This window comes from Zosterops lateralis, assembly GCF_965231275.1.
Source record: "Zosterops lateralis genome assembly, chromosome: 5".
In the NCBI taxonomy this organism is placed as follows: domain Eukaryota; kingdom Metazoa; phylum Chordata; class Aves; order Passeriformes; family Zosteropidae; genus Zosterops; species Zosterops lateralis.
In genome coordinates, this window is record NC_139766.1 from 47,606,236 (window position 1) to 47,629,789 (window position 23,554).

Consider the following 23,554-nt stretch of genomic DNA (forward strand, 5'->3'; position numbering starts at 1 on the left):
ATTTGTACTCGTGTGTATATTTGTATAGCTTTATGTTTAGATGTATGAGCCTGGAAGTTTATGTTCCCAGCTCTTGAAAGATTAACACCATGGCAAAGGTGTGAAAATCCAGTTTTGGCATTTTCTCATGCTATTCCTTTCGCTCCATCTCTTTTCTCCCTTCCCAGGGCACCCCTTTTCACTGATAGCCTGGATACCTATTTTCTCTTCTATCCTTTTACTTACTACAAGCCCCATTTCCTTTGCAAGCTCAACTCGTTAACTTGCAGTGTCAGCTTTCATTTTCTCTTCTTTCTTTCCTGTGCTCCTTGAGATTTCTTTCTACTGTTAAGTAACTTGTCTGTAAAGTTTGCAACATGCAGTCAATAAGGTTTTCCTTTAATCTCTTCTAGAGGATTGATAACTTACCTGTTGACTTTAGTTGCATGGATATTTTATTTTTGCTTTAATATCATTAAGTCATTTAATATAATTTTGTTTGATATATCAGCAGCTAATATTAGGTTCAATTGCTAGGAAGGGATTAACTGACAACAGTGGACCTTCCATCATGGCAATTAGAATAGGTTGCCAAATCCCTTTGTTTGCCTCAAAATAGTGTATTAAGCTAATAAATAGGAATATAAAAGGAAAAAATTGTTCTCGAGATTTTACTGAAACCACGACATATTATGCAGCTATACCCACTGTAGTAATTTAGATTTAAAAAAAAAAAATCGGCAAAAGAGCAGCATTCAGTTGAGATAATCAAGCCACATGAGCAGTAATCTGGGGTTCAAAGCAGCAGCCACCAAAATGCACCTAATCAGTCAGTGGTGTTGGGACTGATCCCTAAATGTATGCAAAGACAGCAATTAGTTGGTAGCTAGAATCAGTGAATCAATTTTTGGAGTATGTGACAGATTTTAATAAAGAGGTATTCATTAGACAAAAATCAGAGTAATGCTGACCTTTCAGTCTTGAACAGTATTTTCTCCCTTTTGGTTATCTAAAATTTACAGGAAGACTTACACCTAAAACATTTTAATCCACAAGTAACATGAACTGGGGGCAATTTATGCAGCAATGAACCAGACTAATTTCGGCAGACCTGGGGCCATTTTGGGAACACAAGCAGATAAATTGAGATTGAGCTTGCCCCAGTGAATTATAGTATCAGAACTCACGTTAGATTGAACTCAGGTCAAGGATCTTTATTCCTGACCCTTTCACAATACGCAAAAATGAGAGAAGGCAAAATTAACAGCACCTTTTTGTGTCTCAGACTTTGAATTGCTGTTGTGTGATGGTAACCCTTTACAATTAAAAATGCCTGTGTTGTGATGCTTTTCTACCCATACCTTTGTAAGAAGAGCTGATGAGTTCCATAATTCAGTGCTTGCTTGCTGCACCTTCTCGATAGTGTCACTTATTGGATCACTTGTGAGAGGGGAAAATGCTGCTGTAGCTGCAATGAGTAGTAGGGCAAGGACTAGATAAGATCACTCAAAAATATTGAAGGCTTGGGAACCACTGTAAAAAACAGAAAATAATTACCTTCACTAATGCAAATTTCCTTCTATGCCGAACGAGCTAATAGCCAAGGGCTTAAAATCGTCCTGCTTAGAGTATTTTCATATTCAGCATCTGCATTTATAGCTAAATGTAGGCTAATTGTAATATTGGCAGCATATATAAACTAAGAGTAATGCAGCTATTATATTCCCCAATATCTTATAGAGTTTTCTGTCTGCATGAAAAACCATTGTCCTACAAAAATTAATTTTCCTTATTTTTTCTGTATTGGAGACATGAAAGAAGAGTAATTATAGATGCTCAGTACCAGAATGTAGTGATGGTGTTGAGATTGAGAGTAGAAAACACTCATGTGGGAGCATGATTGCAACCCTCACCTCATATTCAATTCAGAATATGTTTGTGTTATGCATATATGTCTCTTGTATCATACAATATAGCATGTACCATGTGGATACTTAGCAGCCTCTCTGTCTTAGATGAACGAAAATGTCAATTTTCAAATATATATGTATATATTCTGTTTATTGGTTTTCTACTGCTTTAAATCAACTCTTTGTTGAAAAATTTTGGTAATTTCAGACTTTCATTTAAGTTTTGGCTTTATATACGTAGGAGACAGCCTTTAATGATTTTGTCAAAGTCTGTTGCAACTTTAGATATTCTTGTGAGCAAATGTATTCTGAATTGTATGTATAAAGTTTGCAGGCACAGACCTCAGTTTGGATAATATATACAATTTTATTGTACCAGCTGTCCAGTACTGCATCAATAAGTAATTCCTGTTGATTTTAAGATCAGGTATAACATAAAATAGCTCAAAACCTGCTGTGAGGGGAAGATTAAGGTAAAATCCGAGTGCTGAGGAGTCTCAATCATGTTCATTAACCCAGTGTGATGTGTAACTTCATAGAGGTCACCAACTCAAAAAGTTTTAACTTACATTCAAACTGACAAACCTCAGCCAGTAAGTTTTTTTTTATTATTATTTCCTCTATGGTGGAGTTTTTTCTAAGGAACGAAAACTGCAGCATCCACAACAAGGAATGTTTTATGCTGCATTCAGTGTAAAGATTAGATAGCCACAATAATTCTGTATTTTGCCATTATTCCTCTGTAACATGATTCCATTTATTTAAAAAAAAAAAACAAACTTAAAACCTTTGTGTGACTTTAAATACCGTTTTATTGTGGTTTTTAAGTGGCACAAAAAGTTTTATTAGTTAATACAAAAAGCACTTCTTTGTTTGCTTTTCTTGTTGATAATAGTTCCCAGGTGAAATGCTTTCCCCCCCGCCCCAATCTAAAATAGTCCAGAATCACAGGATGGTTGAAGTCGGAAGGGACCTCTGAAGGTCATCTCGTGTAACCTCTCTGCTCAAGTGGAGCTGTCTCAGGCTGTTTGCCCAGGATCATGTCTAGATGGTTTTTGAGTGTCTTCTAGAATGGAAACTCCACAATCTCCCATGGTCCTGTGCTTGGTTAACAGTAAAAAAGGTGTTTCCTGATGTTCAGACAGGAAAGTTTCAACTCTCTGTAGAAGTACCTTCCATCTGAAGTAGTTTTATAAGATTTAAAAGAAGGCTCCATGTTCAGTTTTTGTCAACAAAAGGAAATGTAGTTTCAGTTTAACTGAAGTATTATTTTAATTGTCATAAAACACCAGAGGCTGAGCTAGCTCTAGGTGTTTAAAGGAATTCTCTCTAAGGAGAAATATGTAATTATTTTTCTCTGTCTTAAAGTGTGAGCTGATTGTCTGGGTCATGTTGTTTATAGTCACAGCTACTGTAGTGTTTGCTAAAATAATTCTACTTCATGCAAGTAATTTCTGTTAAGGACACTAAAATAATTCATGACTTTTGCTGGCTTTTCTGGCCTAGGGAAATTAGGGGTAAGAATTCTACTCTGTAAGGGCTTGCAGCAAGAAGAAATACAGTTCCTCAGTGTGCAAAGATTGCCTCTCCACTTGTCCAGGGGTGATCTAATGGAGATGTTGATAAATGAGAGGAAATGTATCAGCTGTCGTCTTATATTGACTGACAAATGCTCATCTCAAACCTTTCACAATTGCTGTTTTAGATACTGGTTTATACTTGCTTAAAACTGTGATGCCTGTAGTGATGGCAAAAAAAATACTGTGTTCCTCCAGTTTTGAGACTTTGTTCATTCATAAGCAGTAAGAGTAAATAATTAGCATCTCCTTGAAGCGTGGAGGTGAGCCATAATAGAGAAATGAAAGAAAAAAACCATAATACCTGCTTCTGAATCAGCTCAGCACCTCTGGCTTTTTTCTTGCTTGAGAACTGTCAATTAGGTCTTCCTGTCATCTCCTAATTGTTATGAATATCTAAAATAAGAAGTTTCTCAAATGCAGTTTTGATATGCTGTTGTAATTTATTTTTAGAATCTAGTTGCTAGTTGCAAGAAAGTTCATCAGTTGGAATTAAAACACTCAAATTTAATATAACATTAAGAGTCTAAAATCTGACTTCAATGTGGTCACTGTATATTTTGTTAGCTCTTTTTTAGAAAGCACTGTAACTACTTTCTACTATAGGAGTTCATCCTTGTCATAACTTTCCATAATCTTGTTTTTGTTTTTGTTTTTTTTCAGGGTCAGCCTGGTCCTCAAGTAAGTGCCGTCTTATTTTCTCACATAAATAACAGATAAACACAGGGCTCACTGAGCTCAGGTTGTCTACAAAGTATTTTACTATATTTTTTGATCCTACTGTTATAAGATAGAAACTGGTGACTGTTGCATAATTCTGAAAGAAAAATATTTCCCAAGAGAGAAATATGCCCCCTGCATATGGTTAAGTTCCCTCAGCTGTCTGACCAGATGGTGGGGTTAACAACATAATATTGAATAGAGCAAATCTCCTAACTATGGCTTGAAACTTTGCCACCAAACTTTAAAGCAAGATTAAATAACTTAGCAAATGTGTAGCAAATGTAATACTTCAACTGCTTATTAATCACATGCTAATAATGTTGCTATAATCCAGGCAGCCCTCAGTTATTTTAAATATTGCACTGCTAGCTATTTTGATTAATTAGATACGTTGCTTTGAATTAGTTCTGCTTTATTTAAGAATAGTGGAACTTTGTCTTGTGAGGTGTAATTGAAGACATGGAAATCTAGGGACCTAACTTCAGTTGTAAGGGAGAAATAGACCAGTAGAAAGGAAACATTACATTCAGCAAAAATTAAATGTGAATAATTTGAGTGCTATAAAACATAGACGAGCAAGGAAATATGAAAAAAAAATTAATTATAAAGCCAGTACCAATGCCATGCTGAGTGAAATCAGTTGAGAAACTCAGCCTTTTTTTATGCTTTGTATGCTTTGTGGGAAGTAAGCTTTGATCTGTCACACTATCTTAGCACAAGTTAGTTGCCTGAACCAGGATTTCTGTGAGGGCCTTTTATATTACAGAATCATAATTCAAAGTTAAAGCTTTACCACCTTATTGACTGGCAATTTTTTTTAAGTTAAGATTTTCATTATGAGAAGCAAGCATTTCCTTTAAATTTTTTAGTTTCTAAATATCGTTTAGTTTCTAAGCATCATAAAATCAATCTATTAAAAGATAGATTGATTTACAAACCCTCAAACCACTTGGCCTGAATGCACAGTATCCTTGCAGTGCCAGGCTCCATTTAATAGAATTGTCTAAGAAGTCCATATGATACTGGAGATGACCACTGCCCATGGCACATTTCACAACAGGCTCTTGATGTGTGGACTACACAGAGGTACCTTCAGCCTCTGTGCTGCTGGGGGTTGATGAAGAGAGAGATGGTAATTCTGTGTGGCACTGTAGTTCTGAACAAGCTCTGCTGAGGACCTGAGGCTGATACTTGAGCCTGTGGGCTGCCCTCTAGATGATGTTAACTTGTGTTGCCACCCGTGTCCTTTCCTTCTGGGTTTGGACCCCTACCTCCCACATTTCAGTTGCTTAGAGAATGTCTGTTGCCTAATGCTTGTAAACAGCTGCTCAGTCTTTGGAGCTCATATCTCTACATGAAATGCCCTGGGGTAGCTGTAAGCAAGGAACCACCATGGAGATAGCAGTGTTCAGTGCAGTTTCAAGGGCAGAAAGGCAGAGAAATCTCATCACGGGTATAAGAAAAGTGAGGTGCAAACCAAAGAAAAAGCCCTCTAAAACTGTTCCCCAAAGTGTTTTAAGAGGGAATTCTTATATGTTAACTTCAGTAATTCCTCCCAGTGGAAATGCTTACCTCTGGGTCATCACTGTTGTCCTCAGCAACATTTACCATTGTTCTTAATAATGCCTTTTCTTCCTTTTCAGCTCAAGATGCTCTTATTGTGTCAGGAGGATATGTGTGTACTCAGTCATTTCGACTGACTGATTGAGTCTATTCTTTTGAGAGCACTGGTGGGGAAGACATAAGAGCATGAAACAGTCAGTGCTGTATTCAGCTTTACGTTAAGATGCCTGAACTCAGAAGCTTGTGTTGTGTAGGTGTTGACCTATGAGGTGTCTAAGCACTCCTTCCAATCAGTGAAGTCAATACTCAGTGCACCTAGAAACCTGTTCAGCTCATGGTAAACTCCTTGGGCTCAACTGCATTGTCTGCATTCAGGCATTTGTTGCTGTGTGAATTGATCCAGCATCTCTGGCCGTAGCCACTGGCTGTTTTATGTACATGGGCTGGAGTCGGTGTTGGACTGTGGTTGTAGCTGTCAGTCACAGGCAGCTGTCTTGGATACCTTGGGAATCTCTCACATGACACTAGCTGCACACATTCGTGCCTCCTAATTCCAGATTCTGACTGTAGGCAGCTACTGAATCAGGTAACCATTCTGCTGAATTGCTTTCTAGCCAGTGTTGACATCTAGATGTCTCAGGCAACTACGTGAAGGCTGTACATTTAGAAGTTTATCCCCTTAAACTGAAACTCAGATCCAAATAACTTGATGAGACAGCATTTTTCAAGTATTAAAAGCAGTGTTTTTTAAATATTGGAAGCTGTGGTTGAAAATCTCAAGACTTTTAAAAATTTAAAGTATCCACCTAAAACAGAATCTTTTCACCTACAGATAAAATAATTCAAAACTCCCTGGCGTGTCATTAAGTAATGCAGAAATTCCAACCTATTATGATTATCAACAATTTCCCTAGTCATAACTGTGTCTGTGAGAAATTCAAAATTTAAAGTATTGATCAGTTTGGTTAGTAAGTAAAGGCTACCTGGCTTCAAGGAAAAAAAAATGTTATGCTGATTGGAGAAGGAGTTAGGAAGTTTCTGATGTCATTGCCATGCAAGTCCATGCTAAGATCAGGGATAAATTCTAATAATTTCAATGCTCGCTGTTTTACTAACCCCCATTCTTTTTCGCTATGGTTTTATAAAGTACACACTAAATTCACCTAATGCACACCTAATTACTGGGCACAACCTCCTACCTTTTTAGGTTTTTTACTGGTTATTTTCTTCAAAAATAGATGATAAAAGATAATTTTGCTTCGCATTTTCCCATTTTAGGTAACGAGATGCTTTATTGCAACTTGCAGGCACCTTTTTTTTCTTCCAGAAAAAGCTTATGATTCTATTGTATCTCTGAAAAGTAAAGATCACAATAAAAAAACTAAAAACTTTCTAGCCTAATCTTTAAAAAACCAGTATTCCTTCTTATGACTTTGATTTTCTGTTAAAAAGAAAGCTACTTTAAATGCCATGTTAACTATGTTCTTCTGTAGAAGAGCAAGCAATAAAATATTTAATATTTTTGCTGAAATTAAATTCTGACTCTTGAGTGACCCCCCAAAAAATCTGCTTTTTCTTATCTGCAATATAAATACGTATTTAGATTAGCTTGAGCCAGAAAGAGTTCTTCTTCCAGTAAATCTATACAACCAAATTCTGCCCATACTTTCTCTTTTTAAAATAATGGAAGTACTCCTGCTTGACAGAGAACAAAGTTTAGCTTCTAGTCTAATGTTAATTCCGTAAGAAATTTACTATCTGAGTAAAGAGAGAAGGCTGGGTATTTTAAACTTTTTTTGTTGTTTAGAAGTAAAGTTCATGTAAATACTAGAAGCCATGCTTTTAATATTATGGTGAAAGAAGACAAAAACAATCCTTAAAAAAATATTGTTGAACTGAAGCTATTAAAGACTGTAAGTGTGGGGCAGGGTGGTATTTTGGTGTGACTTCATCTCAGCCAGCCAACTGTTTCCTTCTTCGGGGCAATATCCCCTCCCTGGCCTGTCTCTAGCACAACATACTCTGTCTCTCATGTCAGCGTACATGAGCACTCTCTGTGTGGGACTCTGAGATACAACAGCCTCACAGATGCTTCTCCCTTCTCTTTGGCAGCTGTCCAAGTCTGCATTAGAAATGGACGAAGTATTAATGATTGATATTTGTTTTCATGAGATTCTTGTTTTCCTTTATGTGACACATCCATGGGCGTGATGTTGTAACAGCCTGAAATTTTCCAGTGCCTGGTGCATGATAAAGGGTTTCCATAGTGATTCTGGTGACAAATGTATCTCTGTCTTTTTTTTCACCATCAAGGATCAGGGTATGTGACTGGAGTATTTTTAATTTCTGATGACAGAGATTCTGATTTGTGGTTAAACTGGATATTACTGGCTTGTGCTGTCAACAGTGCTGGTGGGAACCATTTTAACTTTCAGTTTTCTGGTTTCTGTCAAAGGACAGAGAAACACACCAGGCCACAGGCCCTAGTTCTGAGTAGGTTTGAAAGGGAGCAGTCTAGGGAAGATATTTATCACTTCCTAGAGAACACTGTGATAGTAGGGAGACTCCTAGATCTCAGAAAAAAGTATCTGACAGTAGGAAGGATGGGAAAGGGAGTTTATAAATAAAATGGTGTTTTTTTTCCCTCCTGACCTTCCCTTTCAGTTTTGGTAGTTTGGATAGCCATCTGCATTCCACAACCTGTTAAATATTGCTCTCAATGCATGCAGTAGTGGGGCAGTGGATAACATCAAGTGATTGTATATGTGTTTTTATGGCTTTTTAAGCTATGGTACGTAATATCCTATTGACCAGTGCTGCAGTGTGGTCTCTACCTGTCAGATCATTAGAGTTGGACGTATTTCTTTTGTTCTGATCACAATAAATTGAGGTGTAAACTCTATGTTCCTTTTTTCTAGCAGTTTGCTCTCATGAATGCCTCAAGACTCTTTACTTGCATGGAGGGTGGGAGAGGGAGGCACGATATACACTTATGAAGGACAAAATCAGCCTAAGACTGAAAAAGTAGTTCACTTTCAGATACACAGTGTGGTAACGTTACTGCTCCTGGGAGAATCCCAGTTATTGTTCCCAGGCTATTAGCTATTCTCACTGTTGAGAATGATCTCGTGGGATATTTCTCCTAGAAACTCATACCCTATGCTCCTTTTTAAACTTCCAATCTGGTTGAAGAATTGTGTGACTCAGTCTGATTATACAAATATTAATCTGCCTTTGAGGTACAAGTTGCAGGTCAGATTTTGCTGTCAAACTTAGGCAATTAGTTTATTAACATTAGGTAGCAGACTTGTAAGTCTGTTTCTTACTTTCTTTGTACAAATAACAAAGATAAATCCTTGATGCCTTTGCTGCTAATAACAATTTACTGCAAGTTATGAGATCAGAAATTAATCTGAGGGCATAATAACAATAAACAAGCTTGTACTGAGTTTCATATGTGTTTAAGCAGGCAGAACTTTAGTTGTCATTCTCCTTTCTTAAATGGTAATAGCATTTGTGAACACTATTGAAATTGTGAGACCGTTTTAGGAAACAGCCCATATTGATTTGTGAAGAAGAAAAAACAAATCCCATTTTTGTGGCTTTTCATTCTACGTTAGTTGTTAAAATGAACCACATCAGAGAATGTTAAGAGGAGAAATCATGCCTAAAGCTTCATTTTCTGTATACGTGTTTATGACACAAAAGAAGCCAGAAATGTGTCTTCTCAGAAGGAGATTGTTCATTTAATTGTTTTTAAGTATGATGCTTTCCCAGCTTCGTATGTAATAAAATAGAAGTTAATTTTGTTAAAAGGCATTGACAACAACAATGAGCACTTTCAAATATAAAACACTTCAGTTTCCCCTGGTAGACTTATACACATGTGTAAACCATAAGAGCTGTGAATCTTAAATGGTTTTCATGGTTAAGCAGACAGTATTAGTGCAAGTAAGAGGATTCTTTGCTCTGTAAAGAAGAGAGTACAGAATTAGAGATTTGGGGGCAAATCGTTCTGAACTATCTGTTGTACCAAGACTAAGGAAGCACAACACAGAGTTTAAAAAGGCAGAGGAGAGTAAAACTTTGAGGCATCAACAAACAAAGTTCTTGTACGGTTTGATACTGTGCTCTACTTTCAACATATTTTTTTATTTGTCTTTCCCACCCTTTTGTCAGGAATTGCAAAGGATCCTCTGATGGCAGATTGATGGCTTCCCTACAGTACCCTGCTAAGTGAACTTAGTTGGGAATAATTAGACTTTTTAGAGCTCTGCTCATCAGGGTCTGTCAGACACCAAGAGGAGGCCAGACTCCTACCCCAACTGTGCTACTGTGTTCTTTTGCTTACTCTGGTAAGCAGGCTTTTGAGTTACAATTTCAGTAACTATCTGGTGCTGAAATAGCAAGAAGTTCAGATGTTCCACAGCATTTCCTGGAACAGATGATTTATTTCTTATTTTCTTGCTTGATTCAGAAAGTATCAAACTTGAATTCTGTTAATTTTACAATTACCAATTCATTCTAGGTTTTGATTTTCTACAAACAGAAAAATAAGAAGGTTCATTGTACAGAATTCTGTGGCAAGGACTCTTCATGCAACATAATTATCAGCTCTGGATGCTCTTGTAAAATGAGTTCTGCTCCTATGAAGATGGTCTCTTTTACTGAATCTGAAGATCTCCTTCAGGAGTAGCTGTATGCAATAGATAAAGAAAGCTTGGAACATGGGCTTTGAGTACAGTTTGACCCTAAACTTTTAGAAGTCGGTCTCCTCATTTCATAGTTCACGTAGCAACCATTTATGATACTGTTAGTCTGAAAAAACAAGTCCTAAAATTAGACAGTACATGAAACTAATATTTTAAACTTTTAAAGAAAATATGTACAAGAGCTTTCTATTTGTAGGATGTTACCAAGTTTTTTCATGGTGGCGTCATTAATTGTTTTTAAGAATTGGGTTTGTTTTCATAAAATAAACATGAAGATCTGATTCACTGGTTACATATGCCAGTATAAATGTGATGGGGGATCACACATTAGTATTCCATCTATTCATCTAGAAGTTCCAGCTGTCACCAGGGCATAGTAGATTTTCTAATAGCAAGTGAGAAACTGTGAAGCAAAAATTACTTGCAAGCCTTAATTTGGTAAAGCATTGCTTAGCTGAGCAGAGTACATATGAGTACAAAAAAACAATTGCAAGTTTAGTATTGTAGTTCCATTATGACATTACAAAGGGTTGTCAAAATATAATTAAGGACTCTGAAATATTTCTTGTATTCCTAAATAATTTCTTTATCAAATGACCTTTGTATTTTCTTCCTCTTATTTTACATATGGTAGAAATACACTAGTGTGCTCTGTGTTCTATTAGGGATTATGTCAAAGCAAAGTATTGCACTGTGTTCAAGAATATTATATAGTATTTTACTATCCTACTGCACATGTTTTTAATTTGATACTGAACTCAAGCTTGCTTATTGCTTTTAGTGATCTTCATGCTGTATTTTAGCTTTGAATTCTAGTTCAATTTGTTGCAGATCCCAGTAGTCTCACTAGCTTTAATAATAATAATTCAAAAAAAAAAAAGAAATTAGGAGTTATAAAAATGTGTATTTCATCAAGCTTATTGTGACTTGAAGATAATGCTGTGATGTCGTAAGACATTAGTCTTTCACAAGGTTTTCAAAATATCAGAGTTTCTTTGAAAGCCATTGTCAGTTCAGAGACTGGTGACGTTTTGTGCTAGATACTTGAAAGTCCTGTAAACTTGAGCAGACCTGGGAGATTTGGATCTCAGGCTGGTAGAGGAAACCTTCAAAATTTATATTTCCCTTTACAAAGTGACACTCCTGTGAACTGAAATTTTATTTCAAGCAAATTTATGTGTTAGTAGAATTGCTTTAGTTTTTTGAATTTTTTTAATATTGAATTGATGCTGGCATGAAGAGCTGTGCTGATGTTATTCTTTTCCGTAAGTGCGAGTCAAGTTTTGAGAAGGAAGAAAAAGGCAGAAAATGCAGCACTTTCATTGGAGTATTTTGTGTACTGCCAGTAATGTTACTAATGAGCACAGCATGGAAGTGTCCATTCTGATCTTGAGCTTTAATCCAGATTGCCAATTTCAAAAATGCTTTGTTTGTCCCTACAATACTGTAGGATTTCCTAATATAGTTTTTAACTGAGATCCATCAGTAGTATTCAAGAGCTGTGACTGCTGAGAAACATGTAAGAGAATCACGTATTTTCAGAAATACAATCCATCTATATTGCCCAGTATGTCTGCTAGTGATCATTTGCCAAAAAGAATGAATATCCATTTAAGTATAAATATGCATATGTGTTTAATTTCCCCTGAAGATGTTCTGAATTTTGTAGTCCATACCCATAGTTTTGAGGAGAAAACAGTTTTGTTTTTAATAAACGTTGTTGTCCTAAATTGCTTCCTGTATAAAGATGTTTCCAGCCTTATAGGTTACAAAAATATGTTCAGTCATCTCACTTTTGCATATGTCTGCATATGAAAGTATGTTGATGTTTGCAGTTGATAAAAAAATTCATCCGCATTTATCTGGTGTTCCATCTCAAACTTCACAAATCTGAACAGTTCTCAAAATAGCTCTATGAAATATGTCATTGTATTTTTCCCCTTTGCAGATAAGGGAGTTGGTGACGATAAATGAATGACTTAGTTCTTATACTGACATTTGTTTGTCTTATTGCAACATAAATATTATTTTATGTGCTATTTTTTTGTGCTATTCTTGCTGTACATTATTTGGCATTAAATGAATTAATCTGACACATCCCTGTCAAGACTTGAGTTATGACTTAAAGTGTCAAGCTTTGCCTGTTTTAGCAATGTCTTGTACCTGGGATAGTTCAGAAATATTTGCAGTAACCTAAGACTTGCAGGTCACTTCAGGTGGGTTTATGCAGTGTAGCTTTTATCATGACGTTTGTCAGACAGTTCTTGAGAAGAGTCTTTTTTGGGTACCAGTGGAGCCACACATAGGAGCAATTTAAGGGACTACGGAACTTGCAAGGGTCATAGGAAAGAAAGAAGAATGAGGTTCTCAGAGGAATGTGTCAGATTTTGCTGAAATAGATTCTTCCCAAGCATTAGCACGCCCTGAAGTTTTAAAAGTTACCTAGTTTCTAAAATAATTCCATTGCTCTTAATCTATGGATGTCTCAGAAGCCTTTCTGCCCCTGGTGCTGTTTTTTACATGGCTGTGGCTTTATACTACTATTGTACTGCCATTTTCTTTTAACCATTCATGCTTTAAGTAATTACATCTTTCACCAGTAGCATTTTATAGTAGCATTTGCAGACAACACTAAAGGAATATCTAAATCTTTCTTTGACATTCTACTATGCTGAATGAGAAACTATCTCCTGTACTGAATAGCAAAATCTGGAAAAGAAAAAACAGTGTATAGACAGTATGCCTTGCCTTTTGAAACACTGAGTGAAACTCAGAGCAATGCTACTGAAACCAGTGTAGAGTTACCACAGTAAATGGAAGAGTGGAATTGGCCTTCCCTATTTCAAAGTCTGTGTTAAAATCCTCTTGCTGAAAATAGGTTTCGTGTTCAAATACAGAAAATACATGTTATCTGCAAAACCCTGTTCAGATATGAGCTGTGAAGATTTGCTTGTTCACACAAGTTCAGCCTTTACTACTTAATAAATTTGCCTTGATATGAGGCAGGTACAGGCCAAAATTCTTCAAAAGCCAGCTTGGTTCTGAAACTAGCCCTTATTTCAAATAGATGAACAGAGAGGGTTTTTTTTGGAATTTCAGTCATCTGTTTCTGTGTAGTTACTGCTCTTTTTTTGTAGAGCTGGACCCTGTGCAGCATCTGTTAATGAAGTACATAAATCTCCTAGATTCAGCTGCTGGTCAAAGGAGGGTCTGCCTGGTAGATATTTGGATTCTATTTCATCACACAGAAGTGTTGCAGACAGCAAAGCTGAGATACCCAAAAGGCTAGAGAGCTTGGAAGGTGTATTTCAATGACCAGAGGTACTTCTGCTGTAGATAGTGAGTGGCAGTGCTGAATCTCCCCCCTTCTCTTGCTTTAATCCTTTATCTCTTTCCTTCAAAATATCTGAAGTTCAGCCTGCCATCCTGACCAATGATTCTTTTAAGTCAAACAAAAAAAGATTAAATGAGCAAAGGGCACTGTCATTTCACCTGAGTTATCTACCAAACTAGTAAACAATCAGGGAACCACCAGAGGTGTTTAAATTAGAGAAGCCGCCATTGTATTTTTAGGTTTAAAATAGCTGAAACATTGGAATATGAATTAGTATTTCTGAAAATAAAAGAAGTTTTTAACTCCCAGTAAGGAGTTTTTTTCTTACTAAGCATCTAGGAATAAATGAGAGAACTGGCCTATGGATAAAAATCTCCCAAAAGAAATATAAAAAGTACTTAATGATGAATTTTTATCTCGAAAATCTGGAAGAAGGATTTTATGAGTTTGATTGGCAAAATATGTGTTCTTTTTCTTTTCAATTTCTATTGTGTTAGGAAAGAAAGCCAGAATGTAATTTCATAATTCCAATGCAGTTTTATAAGCTCTAAATGTCACTCTGCTATATTAATCTTTCTTTTATTAATATTTTAAATTTTTTTTCCCCTCAAATTGTTACTTGATTTGAGGCACATTAATTGCTTCCGTAAAGTAGAATGTTTTGATTGGATCCAAGGCATCAATGCCCAAAGTATCTCCTTAGACCAGGGTGCCAGAAATGTATGAGTATTTTTGGGCAAAATACCTCTGAGTTTGTAAATTCTGCTTACTGGCTGCTTATGGGTGCAGTTCTCACTGGCTAGTGCAGAAAGCTCCTCTGGAATTGTACTATGGCATTGTTATTTTAATACATTGAGACAATCAGGATTTTAAGGAGTGATAGTTACTTTTTTAATTCATCTAAAGAAAAAGTGAAGCAATCAATGTTGAAAAATCTTTGCACTCCAGTTCTTGTTATTGTAAAACTGGAAAGCAGCCTTTGATTCTTGTCTTCTTGTTTACCAAGCATTATTTTTAATAGATTTTTAGTTAATTGAATTCCTGTGGCATCATTACTGTTGAATGTAGTGAATACTTATTTAAAAAGTTACAAGACTAAATCAACTCCACTTTCTTTTATTATTGAACCTTACAAACTATTGAATCTTATCAAGAATCCCGACTTAAGTATTGTCTTCTATTGATAGCAGACTCATTCTTGTCCATTCCATAGCTACCATGCTATATATTAACTTTCCAGCTATTGAGTGAATGCTGATACAGAAATGCAGTATTGTTTTTTTAAGTACCACCACCAGCATGCTCACACACACACATATATGTAAGTATGCATATTCCTGTTGGAGAAGGGATAAAAACCAAAACTCTGCTGTATAGTCATTTAATATTGCATCAAATATTGGGGCTAAAGGAAAGAGGAGGAAAAAGAAGGGAGGAAGGAGTAGGTAGAGGAGTGCAGAGCAGCCTACCTGAGATACTGGAGAATGAGGAGTTCATCTTGGTCATACTGCACTTTTTAGCAGAGCCTGTTATGGTAGTTCAAGGGTTACTGAACCTTTACTGAAGGGTTTTAAACTGAAAGAGGGCAGATTGAGACTAGATACATAGAGAAGGAAAATTTTTACTGTGAGGATGGTAAAACAATGGTACAGGTTCCCCAGAGAGGTGGTGGATGCCTCATCCCTGGAAACACTTTAAGGTCAAGCTGGATGGGCAACTTGTTGAGCAGCACACTGGTCAACTTGAAGAGGCTCCTGCACATTGCACGACTAAATGATGGACTAAATGACTTTCAAACCCTTCCAACCCAACCATTTTGGTGATTCTAAGATAGCATGTGATGCTTTTTGCAGCAGACATCTAATGAGAGAGGGATCTGCTGGAGGATGGGTGTAAGTGTAGGAAGCCTCAACCAGTCTGTATCAAAAAAGTCTCATTTCTGAAATATTATATAAACCAAATATTGAACACTGAAGCTGATACTATGTTGTTATTAAAAATATTGTTAAAAATCATAGATTGAACTCCAAAAAAACCCTGAGACTGCAGTGGAAATAGTAAATATAACAGTAATAGTAAAAAAAGCTCTATGTTCAGTCTGCTTTCTGAATTTTGATTCTGTAGGGCCCGCATCAGTTGTATTTTATTATGTCTTCCTACGGTTCTGGGTGCCAGCCAAAAATTTGTGCAATTCTGTGGTTTTGGAGTAACAAAGATTTTGTTTGTATCTTCCTTACAACCTTCCTGCCTTCCTGTTATTGAAATCAGAAGCTCTGGGGTTTTTTTATAACATGAGAGATACAGCAGTCTTACGTTTTCTCATCTGTATTTTTATGTCCTGTTTTACCAGTTTACAAGAGTGGCATTTCCTTTGTGGATTTTTTGAGGTTTTTTTCATTATTGCATCAAATCTCTAACATCATCAGTGAATTTTTGCTTATCTGACAAGTAAGAGAATAGAAAGGTGCATTGTGGGCAAGGCAATGAGTGCTGAGATTCAGGAAATACATGTATTACAGTGCATTGAGCAGTAAGGGAAAGTCAGAAGGCTTTTATCTTCACCAGAAGCCATTTTCTTTTGTTTAAGAATGTGTCCATTTTTTCTACCGCCATATAATTGGTCTTATTGTCACATACAGCAGCTACTTGTCTCACTAGAAACTTCACAGATTCAAATCATAATGTTTACTTAAATTAATTTGTGGAAATAGTAAAGCTGATCCTTGTTTCTTCATGCTCAGGCAATGGGTACAGAGTCACATACCCTCTGTACCACAGAATCTTTGTAGGACTGTTATTTTGTAGGCTTTCAAAGAAAAACATTATGTTTGTCTGTAGGAGAAAGGGAAAGGGGAGGAGAAGACAACAGTCTTACTATTAATCAAAGAAAGAAAGAATGTCGGAGAAAGAAAGAGGAGATCTCCTTTAGCAGGTTCTTTCTTGGGACACTGGACCTTGTGCTTTTTCCTGGGTACTGGATTAGTGAGTTATCAGTGACCCTTCTGCAGCTTCTAATGTGAGCTGGTGGTTTTTGTAAACAGCATTTTAAGTTTCAAAAAATCTCGCCCCATCCCAATCTCAGCAAGAGCACTGCGTGAGAAATGAATGTCGAAATTGCAGTCTAAATGGTTTCTTGACACATTTTGGGTAGATTGTGTTCTCCTGCCTGTAGTTTATAAACTTGTCTGATTTATATATTGCTATAAATCACTGATTTCTGAATACGGTTGTATGAATTTACAGCAGGAGTCATTTATAATTTTCTTATTGTGAATGTTAACAGAGCTGTTTATCTAGAATGCTATATAAATCAGTTTTATGTTTCTCAGCTTAAATCATTTACATAATATTGTTTAAGGCAGTCACCATTATTTTGTCAAAAATTCAGGTTTCTTTTTCTCTGTCTTAGAATTTTTAACAAAATCTTTAGAACATAAGGGGAGGAAATGAGATATTAGTAGAAGTCTTTTGAGAGGTGTTTGATTGAAGTTTTCCCCATAAGTCAGTCATATTACAGGAGAAGAATAAAACATGTAAAAAGGATGGCACTTCAGCAGTAGAAACTGTTCAGATTCACTGAAAATTCTTCTGTGTACTTGTAAAATGGTTGCAAGGTAAAACGTTGGCATTGTAAAGTAGCATATGTAAACACTATTTGAAAACATGGCCAAGTTCAGCAGATGCCAAAACCACATTGCCTCAGTAGTTCAGGGTTTGCATAGTGGACACAAGACTGGAATGAGTGTAGGAACTTTGAAATAGTTATGAAACACAGCGGTGTTTCATAATGCTCCTATATTACCTCCTGTGATTCAGCATATCTGATCCTGATATTTTGTAGCAATTAGAGGATAGACTGGGGACTGTTGTTCTAGTCATATTCTTTCAATTTCTTGAAGTCTTGAGTCGAATTTCAAAGAAAGAAAGTTCAGGTTTTGTATCTGATTATTTTGTTGTTATATGCTAAAACCACCTTTTACCCTTAAAGTAATCTTCAGTATGTAATTAACTTAGGCAGTGTATGGCATGCTATTAGTTGTGAAAACGTGACTAAATTAAACTAGCAAATTGATTCCCTTTTTGAGTTTGTCTGGGTGACCTTGGAATAGCTAGTTCACTTTTCTGTTGGTTTCTGCAAGGCTTGCTATTGCCTTAGGCTGCCAGCCACACTGTGGATGCTGCAGCTGCTGGTAGGGATGACTGCACTGGATGCCCCTCGATCCCAGATGAAAATGAAGGCTGAACCTTGCAAACTACATTCAACCCTCCAGCTGCCAGCTTGCCTTAGCCTATGGTGGCTGTTGTGGTGGGAACATAGGAAAGCAGTGACGGTGTCTGAAAGGTTATTGTCACCTGTGCCTTCTGTGGTAGCTCTGTCTGATGGGAGATGTTAAGTTTGACATCATGTTCCTTAGGAGCTGTGAGGGTGGATGATCCCAATGGGACCTGGAGCTGTCACAGTCCACCTGATTCTATAGGTCTATTGGTTGGTTATCACTAACTTGTGGACCTGGGGACTGGCTGGTCCTTTTTACAGAGAGATCATGTGGGCTGTCTAACAGTCAGGAGAAATCTGCACTCCTCTGTACTGATGGTGGAGCTTTTTACAGAACCTTCAACATTGCTGTTTCTTTGTACTCTGTACTGAAAATCCCTTGCTATTTTCAGTTCTACTAGCCCATCAATGCTTGGAGCCTTTTGGGGTGACTTTGCAGCAGAACTTCCTTTATTATGGCCAAAGGCAGATCTGTAGCTATAGGTATGTGGAGAGAATATATCTGTAAGAGAATTTTGGTAATGATGAATGTTTGTAAAAGCAATGTAAGTCAAATAGTGGCTTTTTAAGAGGTCTCTGGGTATAACTTGGAGAAATATATAGGTTGCAATGGCCTTTTGGAATACAAAATTAGCATTTTTCAGGGAGTGAATTATAAAATTTGAGCTGTGTGAGAAAAATCGTGCTGATCACACTCAGTTAATTCTAAGGGGATGATGCCTGATGAAGACTGCTAAGATCAGTCTCCTGTTTTCTGGTGTTGCATTCTCTTGCCTTTCTATTCCTGTACACATATTTATAGTAATGTATAATTTCATCAGAGTATGGAAATGGGATTTTGATAGGGGAAAAAATGGGGGCGGAGGGAGGGGTCACCTGTCAGCAATCCTGAATATGGCTGGTTTTTGGATTTGACCCTCATTTCAGCTTTGTTCTTGGCTGGCAGGTGCCTGGAGGCCTTTCAGTCTGGTTTAGGAGACCTTGTTTTTAAAACAGTAGTATTTTTTGCCTAATTATGAATGCAGATTTTGCATGTGTTTGAGATTTACAAGGCTTTGCTTATGTGAAACAGGCTATAAACTCCCCTTGGAAATGTATAGTAGTCTGGAGTAGATAATTACACTTTGAGAAAAGAGCCTCTGTTTCCAGTGAAAACACTGTAAAGTTATTTCAGAAATGCTCTGACCTCAGACGTTTCATATAACTTACACAAAATGCTTTCACATTTGTTCAGCAGCTCGTGGCTTGATCTCTGCCATCTCATAAATGAAAGCACAGAAGTCTCCCTGGGAAAAAAGCAGCAAGTCTATGCTGTGGCCTACAAAACTAGAGTTACTTTACTCACTCTGTGCTTTGTGTCTGTACCCTTAAACAGAAGAAACCTTGCCCTGCTTTAAACAAATCTGGCTCCTAATCACACCCCACCCCCACAAACCCAACTTTCCCTCAGATTTTTCTTGCTCCCTGCCTCCACTCAGTGTACACACACTAATAAACTCTGCAGTAAAAGCCTTGGAAGAATTTCTCAGCACAAATGGAAAGAAGATGTCAAAGGCTGAGGATAGGAATTTTCTGTTTAAAAGTTGCAAAAAAACCAATAGAGGACAATTGAAACAGTGGGGGGAAATCCAGAGATGTGTGAACAAGCCACGAAAGTATTCCATTAATTTTTATTTTGATGAAATCCCACTGGTTCTCTTCACTTCCAGCTAAAAGAGCCATTTTTATTTGCAGTTGTTTGTTTTTCAAGACTCGTGGAAGGCAAAAGCATTGCAAATACAAGTGAAGAGACCTGTGCGAATGTTCACACCAGAAGTGCTTTTGTGGGCTTTCGAAAAGCTGGTTTTAACTTCTGGTACAACAAAATTGTCAGATATTTATGAAGACTTTTATGAAAAATTTGTGTGCTGGAAGGGTGACTTGATAGAGATGATGGTGTGTGCCACTCAGAGAGAGAAAACACCAGCAATAAAAACCAAAACAAATTCCAATCATGGTGTGCACAGGTTGTTTTCAGAAAATTCTGAACAGAAAAAAAAACAAAAAAAAAACAAAAAAAAAAAAAAACCAAAAAAAAAAAAAAAAAAAAGAAGAAAGAAAGATATGATTCAGTCTTATTAATAAAAAAACATGTTTGAGTATAGATTATACTTTCAGAGAACTCTTAGCAGAGGAAAATATGCAGGGGAGGGGAAGGGGCCACTTGTTCACTGGGGATGGCTGAAGAAATTGCCCGCAGTCATACCAGGGAGACAGTGCAGTAATCCTGCAGATCTGGTGGCTGAACCCCTCATGGGAGCTCTAACTTGTTTCTGTTCCAGTGAACCAGCTTAGTTCAGGCAGCTGATGTGATCTCTCCTGCTGCATTTTCTACCAACAGGCAGAGCTGTGGCAAGCATGCTTCATAAGGTTATGAGCCAAAACACATCAGAAGCAGGGCCACTTTTGGGCATAAAAACAGCACTGAGCATCTAAATGAAGGCAGCAACAGCTCCCACAAGACAACATCTGTTTACAGTCTCAGTCATGTCATGTTATCTATAATTTCATGCCTAAAGCCTGAGAAATAGGATTCTGACTGTAGCAGATAGGGGTCATGCTATTTGCACTTTGCAGCCAGTAAGATATTCAGAGCCAGTAATGGCTTGATAATTCAAGGAGGTAGAACATGTGAGCACAAGCCCTTTGCTTGTGCTTCACGTTCACTGTGGAGAAGGCAGCAACAGCCTGCACTGACTGATTTTAGTTCTTCCCATCTTGCAATTACTGTGTTACTGATGGTATGAGTTTACAAATTCACAAGCTCAGTGGCATGTATGTGTAAGTTTGAAAGCAGACGTGCTCTACTGTAATGTCATGTCGCAGTACACGTATGTGAAGACTGTAGCTAAAAGCAGACTGTACTGCATTTAGTTTTCAGTATGTATGTCAACATGTGAACTGGGAAAGGACAGTAGGGGTTAAAGTATAAAAATGTATATATATGGAGAGTCCTTAAAGGTGCAGCCAGGTTGTATCTATTCATTAAACTATTTTGTTAAACTTTTTCTTTTTTTAAGAGGCTAAGTGCTTGCAGGGCAACGTAAAGTGGGCAGGGGTCATAGTTAATTGAGCAGATAGTTTCCACTCAGCTGGCAGTGAGCGCTGTCCTTCCTGAAGGAGATGTGGGGATCAGGAGGCAGGCTTGTTTCTGTGTCCTCTATAGCAGACAGAAGAGATGACAGGCCATGGGAGGAGAGGCATATGCTTTAATTCCTTGAAAGATTTAGGAGCAGATGCTCTTCTCTGGCATGCATCAGAAGCCCTTAAAACTAAGCAGAAAATTGGCTACAACAGGGATTCTTAAAGACTTGCCTGTGGTTGATCACATCTTTAATACACAGCAGACTGACCTCCATTCCATTGCATTTATGTGAACCACATGAGTTTTTACCGGTGTTCTTAGTGACAATCTTTTCTTGTTTTGCATACACCCTCACAAACACACATTGCCACACACTCTCTTTGTGTTATCACAGTGAACCATGCTGGCTTGAATGGCTCCTTCTCTGTTTACGGCTGCTTTCATATGTATCTCAGGTCCTTCTTTGTAATGAAACACCTGCATGTCTTTCAGAAAGCTGGAGGTGGAGTCTGCACTGTGTAAGCAGACAGTTCTTTGCAGACTGATAGCATTTTTATTCACATGATACTAACCTGAAAAGCTAGTGGTTTAGAAACCTGCTGCTAGCTTTCTGGAAAGTGCTCAGTAAAAATGGAATAGGAGAGGATCTCCTATTTGTGATTCTGTCACCTTACTGTTTGTTGGGTGGTAAGTAACAAAAAGTAATACGCCTGCAAAATCATGTTACACAAAGAGCTCATTTTGCCTAAACAGTCTGCTTGAGACTAAACATCAGTATTGCCAAAAAAAGGAATGAAAACTCTACTTTTAGAATTTTGAATCCATTTTTCTTTGGCAATCTAAGACAAGGAGGGGGCCAAAATACATGACAGATTTATATGTATTTGAATTTATTAAGTGCACTTGCAAAGAGCTTTTACAGTCTAAGAAAACTTTTATTATCTGATAGGAGATAAACTATTGTCCCTAAGCGAAATCTGTAGATATTTTGCCATTTCAGGCATAGTTTTGCCTTGTCTATGAAGACAGATCCAACACACAGGATTAGCAAACTATTCAAGAAATAGTGTGCAGTTCCTATTATTAGTACAGTGAAGAAGCCATCTCTGGAATAGCACCAACATTTGGAGTTAAAAATTATAAGGAAATACACTGTTGGGAAGAAATTACAGATTAGCACAGACCTGTTTCTTGCTGTGTCCCAGGACTTCATCAGTATCAGTAATTAATCTTTGCCTTTGTTTCTTTCAGGGCCCTCCTGGTCCAAAAGGCGAGAAGGTGAGTTGACGTTCGGGTGATTCTTACAAGGTGACTGGAAAGCCTTCCCAGCATGAACTCGAGAGACCATTTGTATTGATGCAGTGAAATGTTAGATTGTGTAACAAAGCTGGGTAGCACACAGATGCTGTGTTAAACCTATCATCTCATCTTTCCACTTTGCAGGGAGATCAAGGTGATCAGGGCCCTCGGGTAAGCATCTTAAAAAAAATGTTACACTTCCCCTTCGCTGAGTAGGCAATTAGTCTTTAGTGCAAAACTAAATTAAAATACACTGTCTGAGCTAATTATGCTTATTAGCTGCATTTACCCTGCATGTTGAAGCGTCTGCAGGACAGTAATACTGAACATGAGCAGGAAGTGTCTGGGAAGATTTGAGGGATTCCATAGTGCACAGTTTCCATTATGGATGGAAGCAGGTTCCACAGTGATTTTGCTCTGCTGTATAAAGCTTTCCTAACCAAACCATTCCTTTTCCCCAGCAATGTGTTCATGCCATGCATGGGCTTCCACAATGCAGAGGGCCAGTGGGTTTCTAATAAATTTACTTCTGGATTTCATGTAAAATGTAGCTAATATTTAGTGAATTATAAGCAAATAAAATGTATGCATGTATTAGCTTTTTTCCTGACATATATGTATTTAATATTTTAATAATAACAATATCATTACCTTGTAGTTGCAATTCAGACAGTTAGAACACGGTTTAATTTAGGAAATGAGAAGGTTCTTTTAATATTCAAATGTCATGTTTATTTTAACAGAGAAATAGAGGAATACAGGAGTGTAAGTTCTAATGGATTGGCTGTGCAAGTTCACTCTTTACATCTGTGCTTCATTAGAAAACTCTTGGTTACATTGTTCAGATGATATAGTAACTCTCTTCGGTTACATGTTTATAATTTTATCCATAACAGTATGTTCCATGGATTATTTTCTTCTGTTAACTCTGTTAAATATTTTGAATTTGCAGCTTTATTTCATTCTACTGTTTTGTTTCATATAATTTCATTTAATTGGATTTTACTTTTTTTTCAGCCAGTAAGATTATCTAAAGTCACAACATGCTTTTACAGCT

General features: G+C 37.1%; 1 protein-coding gene across 2 annotated transcripts in view; it reads left to right on the forward strand.

Moving 5' to 3' along the window:
* Positions 1–23,554, forward strand: part of COL25A1 (collagen type XXV alpha 1 chain) — a 294,554-nt gene that overhangs the window by 174,052 nt on the left and 96,948 nt on the right. For both annotated transcript variants that reach the window (XM_083861172.1, XM_083861173.1), the window contains exons 5-7: positions 4,130–4,147; positions 22,450–22,476; positions 22,642–22,668. In XM_083861172.1, coding sequence (XP_083717298.1) covers positions 4,130–4,147; positions 22,450–22,476; positions 22,642–22,668 — 72 coding nt within the window. The remainder of the gene's footprint in view (positions 1–4,129; positions 4,148–22,449; positions 22,477–22,641; positions 22,669–23,554) is intronic.